The 8,612-nt window shown below is 39.4% G+C and overlaps 1 protein-coding gene across 1 annotated transcript; it reads right to left on the reverse strand.

Annotated features, from left to right (window-relative positions):
* Window positions 1–2,494: 2,494 nt before the first annotated feature.
* Window positions 2,495–8,535, reverse strand: parp3 (poly (ADP-ribose) polymerase family, member 3). The gene is made up of 11 exons (XM_061069359.1): window positions 8,394–8,535; window positions 7,902–8,101; window positions 7,672–7,797; window positions 7,226–7,405; window positions 6,976–7,114; window positions 5,674–5,900; window positions 5,154–5,309; window positions 4,924–5,010; window positions 4,660–4,837; window positions 4,431–4,574; window positions 2,495–3,554 (listed from the first exon to the last, which is right to left on the reverse strand). The coding sequence occupies exons 2-11, from the start codon at window positions 8,094–8,096 to the stop codon at window positions 3,385–3,387; spliced, it is 1,602 nt and encodes a 533-aa protein (XP_060925342.1). The 5' UTR covers window positions 8,097–8,101; window positions 8,394–8,535; the 3' UTR covers window positions 2,495–3,384.
* Between the last annotated feature and the right edge of the window lie 77 nt (window positions 8,536–8,612).

Here is an 8,612-nt window from a genome sequence, read left to right on the forward strand (position 1 = left end):
TATTCATTCATAACTTCCTCCATTTGTTTCTCAGATGTCTTCATGTCCTGTATCTCTCTGTAAAGTCTGTAAAGAAAAAAACAGACCATTTTAAGTCTGGACTCTTATCAAAACTAAAAAATAATAATAATAATAATAATAATAAACAATCCCTATACTTATCCATAAAGAAATATATGACAAGTCTGTCTGTATGTATATAAATTATAAAAATGCATATATATTTTAAAAAATCACAAGTTTTCATATTTTAAGTGTCAATAAACTTGTGGTTAAATTAGAAACTACCCAATTATCAGCGATAATATTTTTGAGGAGAATAAGCTGTGATTTCGGTCAGGGTCTCTCAGACTGCTTTCTGTCTTAGGTCCGACTGTTCCTGAATATTTGTTGTTTTGTTCATGTGTTTGACTCTTTGAGAATCAAAGAAAAATGGGAGTATAAAGGAACAAATTGATATAAAACCCACTTCCACTCAAAGAGAGAACAAAAGTAAATGTGCAAAAGAGTGAGGTACTTTGAGACAGATGTTCAGAGATGATTTGTGATATCATAAAGACAGTATTTAAGCAGTTTGTAGACGAAGATCTATACTACTTTCTTTATTATCTGTTTCAGGAGAAAAAATACAAGTTAAAGGATTAAAGTTCTGCTCCAGAATGTCGATAAAGAAAAAGGCAGAAAATCTGTTTTTACAACATACAAAGCTGCACTGATAATAAATGTAACAAAACATACCAGTGCCTTCATTTGTCATTGTTCGATTACAAATAATAACAATGAAACTCTATTTAGATTTACAATGCCAATGATAAATAAAAATAGATACAGCATTAACAACAACAATAAAGCTTATTAAACATAAAAGCAACTTACCCATAATCCTCTTCTTGTGTGTTGCATTCAGACCAAACAGAAGAATCAGACGTCTGACATGACGAAGCTTGGATTGCAATACAGCATGTTGTTTCTATCGACCCAAGCCAAAAGCAGTCCAGCTTTATAGTATTTAGTTTTTTTATCCCAAAAAGTGAAATAGTCAGTGTTCCAGGTTAAAAAAAATCCAGGTCATCAAAAGAAGTTTGATCTTTCATTGCAGACGCTGTAAAGGTCCAGACTCATCCCCCATTCACATGTCAAAATGAAGGAGTGAGGATCTCTCAGTTCATGATGATTTCAGAGATGCTGCTTCTTCTCTCATCACCCGTCCACCAGAAACACTCTCATCCCTGTCCTGTGCTGTGTATGGCACTGACTGTCACACATTGTATTGTTTGAGACTGTATGTGTGTGTGTGTGCGTGTGTGTGTGTGTGTGTGTGTGTGTGTGTGTGTGTGTGTGTGTGTGTGTGTTTCTTTCAAATAGACACACACTCCACTGTCCTCCATTCAGAGGCCAGTGTTCCCTGGGTCCTAATTCCCCCTTCTTAAAGGGTAAATTCACCATTCACCTGTTTGCTGTGCCTGTGCTCAGCAATGATTATTTACTGAAAACAGATGGATCTAGAGAATGATTGTCTCCATGGGAAATAAATAACACAAAAATAAAATGCCATTTGTCATCTGTAGATGGAGGTGATTTTGTATATTTATGTGGTCCAAGAACTCTGATTCCTTACAGTTGAGTAAGAGTAGAAACAATACAAACAAATCATTGTAAAAAAAAAATGGGTTAGGGTTAGGGGTAAAAGTACAAAAATGTATTTCCATTAAACATATTTTAAGTTTAAAAGATGTGTTTTGGGCAGAGAAATGACCCTTTTGTTACATTATATAGTAATTATATCAGAACACATTTATGTCTACCGTAGAAACCGTCCAAAATTAGGACATTTTACTAACAGTCGGGCAAATTGTGGGGAGTTTAGCATAACATGCATCCTACTTCATTAACTGATTTGATTGCCTGTATATGAAATCTTAATCTGAAATAAAAAGCGAGCCCAGAGGTAGATCTTTACCTGACTACATCTAACCACTGAGTATTGTATTAGTAAAGTAGTCAGTGGAGGAATACACGGGTACATGAGTCATCCACCTGGAAAAGTCATCAGAATAATATAATTTGTTTGTTTATCTAGTGTGACCTTTTATTGCAGTTTCCTTGAGCTAATTACGGTTTCAATCTATAATATGTACTGGCCCTTCTATGCAACTTTCCCAGAATCTGATCATATTAGATCATTTAAATCAAATTTGAAACTAAAGACAAGCCAAATGAATAACAGTCCATATGTGGATTGATTTGTCAAAGGGAAAGACATTTTCTTGCAAATGACTAACTGAATGGATACTTAACTTGATTAAACCAAACCCAGGTGTTGACCTGTCCTACGTTCTAAAAAAAAAGACTATCTTGTTTCCAGGTCGGTCATATAACACGATGAACTAGACACTGAAAACTGGATCATTTTTTTTAATAATTTTCCAATATATATATTAACAACTGACAAGTTTTCCAGCTCTAAATAAGGAAAAAAAAGATGACAACAAGCTGCAGGGTCACTTTAGTTTATTAACTAATCATTGGTTCAAGTCATTTCTAAGGCAATTACATTCATAAAGGATTTGCTCACTAGTGACACTACATGGTGACATGTGGTACAACCATCATGTACCTGGAAGACCTATTATGCAAGAAATATGGCATTATATTTACATGTTATACTATATAACACTACAGAAACACTTTCAGTGTTCAGTGTTAACAGATTCTTAGATTGCAAACAGTGCATTTAGGTTATCCACAAACATTTTTCCAGCTGTAAACATTTCAGTGCATAGGATACCATATATAAATTATATTTATATATTTATTATATATCTATTCTATAAAATAATATTATAATTTTAAACTTTAAGTGTAAGGGCAACAGCTCATGGCAAATTCCTTCAAAATATCCAAGACATTTTCTTTCTGAGAACCAGGTTTATATTTAAATTTCCACTCTGATTAAATAATACAATATGTAAGAGTTAAGCTACTCAAAGAACTAAAGTGAGATACACAGATAAAACATCAGGTGCTTAATGAAATGCAAAAGCAAAACAGCCTTTAGAGAACTTTTAGACGTTTACATGTCAAAATGTGGATAAATATACCGATAGGCGAATGGTGAATATGTGAAGCTCTACAGTTTATGATCAAGCCTGTCAACCTGTAAGTTTGATAGTTTTACAGTGTGCAAAATATAAGGCACAGGAAGTAGTAGTAGTAGAAGAGAAGTACCATCATGACTATTTACTACTGATGAATAGCAAAGACAATAACCATATTAGATTAGGAGACAGCACAGCCAAGCTCTTTCAGCAGGCCCTTATATGTAAAGGTTGAAGAGTATTTCTCTTTCGAAGGACCTGCCTCTTTCCTCCGGTTGAATTGGTGCTACATCTTCAGCTCCAGCAGATACCGAAGGCGACACTGACTCTCTTTGTAGATGAGATATTCGCTGTTGCTGAAGTAGCTGTCTGAGAACTGGGGCTGAGGTATGGGCTTACCCTGAGGCACAGAAACCTTCTTGCCCTCCAGGGTGATGAAGATGTCCTCGGAGGGATCTTCAAAACACAGGAGAAAAAACAAAACTTGACCAAACAACCAATGCAGCAGGATCATCGTCAAGTAAAACAGCACATCTCCAATGCTCTCTTTTTCTAACACTGTAGGAAATTAGGCACAAAATTAGCAACAGTTGAATTTTATTGAAATCACATGATCTTGAAAATAAACTACATGTTTTATGAGTTACTGTTATGCAAATTAAAACCACAATTCTGCGCGGAGAGTGACATTTTATAGGCTCGGCCTTGGATCAGCCTACCTGAGGAGATAAGGCTTTCAGAGTCAGTGGCTTCTCCTTAATCACTTCTTTAAAAACATTTTTTATAGACTTGCTTTCATGTGATGTGGTGTTATGTTTTTATCGTTTTCTTTCAACCTTTTATGTTACCTTTTATTTATTTTTTATTACTGCTTTTACATATTCATGTTTTTATATACATTTCTTGCTTTGCTGTCAAAGCACTTTGTCAATTCCGTTTTAAAAAGTGCTATATAAATAAAATGTATTATTATAATATTATTATTATAATAGACACACAAATTTAGATTTGCCGTCGATCCTAACTAAAGGTTTCAACCATTTAATGCTACAATTTGTTCCCTCTTATACAACAATGGCAGCAATCATCACGTCCATACAGGGTTAGTAGCATACAGCTGTTAAAGTACATTATATAAGTATACAACATATATAGTAATTTAATGCACTGGTATGGGATTGGTTCTCCAGGTATCTGAATCTGTATCAGGAAGGGGAAAATAGTATCGGAACATATCTACACAAAAGACATGCGACTCTCTCAGTTCACAGGCAGTAACCCTGAGAGGGAGATAGAATTCACAGAGTAAATAAGACAAAGGAAGTATTGTACCTGGTTCCACTGATCCTCGAGCCACCACACTGTCAAAACCTGCAGGAGCCTTCTTCAGTGAACAGTCGTCTTGGGTGATGGTGCACTCTTTGCCAAGGGCTACCTCGCTCAGAAACATCACACCAGTGTTTTTAGAGGTGCGCACTGAGGACAAAAAGCAGAAGATGAAAATTTCAAACACCCCAATATTACTATGATAGAAATGTACTTCTTTAATCCCCAGCCTCACCGTAACCTGCAGACTTGCAGTTTTCAGATGCAAAATAGATGCCACGACCAACTCGGCCTCCTGAATGAGGCATAATCCTCAGACCGCTCTTCAGGATCGCTGCCACCACAGCGATGTTTGTACCGTGCCACAGCAGGCGGCGGTTCTCTAGGCTATCATTTTCGCTAAAGGGGCCTCCCTGTAATGTGAAATACATATGTTTTCCATAACAGGACGATTACAGTCTTTTGTCTTGGATGAAAGAAGGTTGACTGCTGTTCTTACCTCCATCTCTCGATCAACTTCCCAAATGTCGATAATTTGTGGTTTACGATAAGTCCCTGCCGTCTTATTCAGGTAAGTTTCTATGATCTTTAAAAGCAAAGAAAAAAAGTTAATTGTGGTGAACTAGAGGAACATGAATGGAAATGAACACAACTCACTCATGACAGAACTAGAGCTTATAATTTAAGTTTGAGGTTCTTTTAAATTAACCTTAGTATGTGACGCAGTACCTGGAAAGTTTCGGTATCCTTCTCCATTAACTCGAGCTTGCATTTAAGAGAAGTGTAGTCTTGGTCGAGAGGGTGAGGAACTGTCTCGATCGTCTCATCCTGAGCCTTCTCTGTCTCTGACTTCAGAGTCTGGGCAAGCTCAATGTCCGCCAGCACCTGTTTGTAAAAGGAGAACGACTTCAGCACCGACACAACATCACTCAAAGAAATTGTGTTTTTTCATCTTGAGAGCAGGACATTTCGATTTCACGTTCAGATTTTGAAATTGCTCTCATTCAAAACGCTGCTTCTGTAGTAAAACATGTGCTCTCTAACTTTTTCTTCGGCTCTTGGATTTTATGTGCACCACTCCAGTTGAAATCCCCAGACACGCTTAAGCACAAGCAGGGTTTATTTGAGTGCAAGCGTAGGGTTTTGAGTGAGAGCTTTACAAAATCTGAACGTGAAATCAAGGCACCCTGCTGTCACAGTGAGGGGCCACTTTTGTTCCAACATGTAATCTGAAAGAAAAAGATCTAACCATGAGCATCTCTTTCTTCTGCTCCACTATGTCTTTAGATGAGATGGTCGGTGGTCTGTTCCGGCCGAAGTTGTGTGGGATCGTGGTGAAGAACTTGGAGGAAAGTTCTTCCAGGCGGGCTGCAGGCGTTCTTTTCTTGCTCATGGCCGCCTCGATTTCCTCCAACACACCAAAGCCCTTTGCGATCTGCACCTTACTGAGCTTTCCAAGAGGCATTTTCTTGATGTCTGTACAACAGCCACACACACACACACACTTATTAACATCAACCAGAACAGTCATTGTATGTTATCTGTGAAAATTGATTTGGTGTGTTATTTTGCATTTTAATGTGTTTCTTCAAAAACTTCCACAGGCTAGAAAAAATATGTAACTCGAATGAAGAGTGAAGCACGCATCTCCACCAATCCATTTAAATTCAATCAAGCTGCACCAAAATTAAACAAACTCATAAATATCAGTCCCCTAACTATGCCAGTTTTTTTTCATAAAGATCCATGAATTATTCCCTGAGAAATCTCTGAAAATGGGAAATAAACACACTATCTCATAATGTTAAAGAAAGTGGGGGAAGAAAGTCCTCGACCCGTCCCTTTGTCCGTATACGGGCCATGTGCTATCCTTTAAATTTTGTGAAAATCAGTTTTTGCATAATCCTGCTGGAAATGGAATGGAAGGCTGCACTCATAGATATCAGTCGTCTAAATATGCCTGATGTGGTTTTTTTCAGAAATCTGTATTATTCAAGAACACAAACTATCTCGCAATGTTTAAGGAGGCGAAAAGAAAATTTCTGGTTTTGCCCCTGATCTGAATCCCCACCAAAATTCTCCCTTGACTCATAATGCATCCTTCCACCAAGTATCATGGAAATCTGTTAGGTAGTTTGTGATTAATCCTGCAGACAATCAAACCTATGGACAGGGGTGAAAACATAACCTCCAACAACTGGGTTAGCAAAGTCCAACACACTAATCACAAGTGTTCAAAATGTTGAGATAAAGAGACGCTGTGTGTGTGTGTGTGTGTGTGTGTGTGTGTGTGTGTGTGTGCACAGTGCAGATTTGCCTTGCAGCTATCACTCATGTCACTAACCCAGGTAACCAAAGTATGTGTGTAAATGCCGACTTCAACCTTTGACACGTGATCAATCATTCACTGCTTCAGAGTCTCTTACTTCTCTGAGCAGCACTGAAAGTGACGACAACCTCTCACAGGAAGGTTACCCAACAAGTATACAGAACACACACAGTCTAGATGAGCCTGTTTGTATGAAGGGAGGGTTGAGAGAAACACACCCACCTAGGTTCATGCATTCCATGGCCTCCTTGAACATGTCATTACTGAAGATTAGCTGGATTAGGTCTTTTGTTGCTGTGTCAAGTGTGCAGGGGAGAATGTTTTTAGCAACTCTGACAGAGTTTCCATCCACGCTGTCCACCTGCAGTAGCAAAGAAAATACACCCAGTGAGATGAAGTCAACTTCCCAGACCTGCAAAGCTTTAAAATATCTGTTTAAGATGTCATGTTCAATGTCCACATATTCACCTACCATCACCTCAGCGTCCTGCTCTCCATCCACCTCAATCAGAGTGTACTTCCCAGGGTGAGACACAAAATTTGTGTGATCACTCCAGTTGTTCTTCGTCTTGTCCTTGAACTTTCTCTCAAAGTCTTTGACGGCGTTCTCAGGCTTGTCAAACGTGTTCAGTTTGGATTGTCCCCCCTCCCCCTGAATTTAGATTTGGACAGTTGAGGCAATCAGAAGCAACTCATTCAGACATCAATAATGAAGCCCAACAGATATACAGATTTTTGAGGAGGTGAATGACAAATCCGATATTGGGGAGAAAATAATTTCGGATACTGATACATCAGCCAATATATATATAAATTGTAATAATAAATGATCACTTTGGAACAAGCAAATGGAAGCAAAACAGATGATTGTATGCCACTTAAAAGCATAATAGATAAGTAAATCAGGAAGGAACTTACCACTCGACCCCATCTGTTCCACGTATGGTATTTGTTGTTTGCTTTAATAACTTGAATGACGTAAAACTTGTTATTGTTATGTCCAACGTTGGTCTGGTTCAGCATGCAGTCGTAGTCCTCGTGCACCTGGAGAGAAGGACAGATCTCAGCAGGTTTGAATGGGGAGATTCACTCATTAACCTGGCTTAGAGTGGGTGAATCCTATGATATCAAGAAGCATCTGGACTTGCCTGTGCAGACCCGGACACTGAGCAGTGCTCATCCACCCTCCGGCTGCTCTTCACCTGGGGTCCTGCAGCCAGCAGGGCCTCTTTGGCTGAGGTGAAGGCATCTTTGGGCTCTGGAGTCTCCGGCTCCTTCTTCACCTTCTTGCCTCTCCCCCTGGCGGTGGCAGTAGCAGCAGCAGCTCGTCTCTTCGGTGCCATGCTCCCTGATGACAGACACACTGGTCATGTTGGCCTGTGCACTGGGCCTGGACAAGCTCAGACATGCCCTCAGTTTGCCTTCAGCCCCCCCCTTGCATCTCTAACACTGGAGCGAACCCTGCTTCCGTGTCCTAACTGAGTGTTTACAGCTGATTAAAGAGTGACAGCAACTCATCACTGTGCAGCGTTCGAGGTTTTTAATGAGGTTTGGAAAAAGTCAACGTGTCCTGCAGCTTCCGCCTTCTCCTGATTTATCCCAGAGAGGAAATGCATGTAAATAAGCAGCTGGAAACTCACCTTTATAGCTTCAAGTGCTGTGTGTGTGTCCGTGTACTTGGATGTGTGTCCGTGGATGTGTGTGTGAGAGAGAGTGACAAAGACACACAGCGGCGACTCCTCGCAGCAGAAGCACAGAGTCCAGCTGATGGGCTTGTCGGGAAGTTTGCAGTCAGTTGACAGTGAGAGGAAGAGGAGGAGCTCAGCTCAGTCCTCTGCTCCTCCTCCTCCTCCTCCTCC

This window comes from Limanda limanda, chromosome 4 (assembly GCF_963576545.1).
Source record: "Limanda limanda chromosome 4, fLimLim1.1, whole genome shotgun sequence".
NCBI classification, from domain to species: Eukaryota; Metazoa; Chordata; class Actinopteri; order Pleuronectiformes; family Pleuronectidae; genus Limanda; species Limanda limanda.

Excerpts from the sequence above, each read along its gene's own strand:
- parp3 (XM_061069359.1), bottom strand. The coding sequence starts at position 8,096 with ATGGCACCGAAGAGACGAGCTGCTGCTGCTACTGCCACCGCCAGGGGG. Across the intron at positions 7,406-7,671 it reads GGAACAGATGGGGTCGAGTG|GGGGAGGGGGGACAATCCAA; the intron begins GTAAGTTCCTTC and ends ATCTAAATTCAG. Across the intron at positions 4,838-4,923 it reads AAGTTGATCGAGAGATGGAG|GGAGGCCCCTTTAGCGAAAA; the intron begins GTAAGAACAGCA and ends TTCACATTACAG.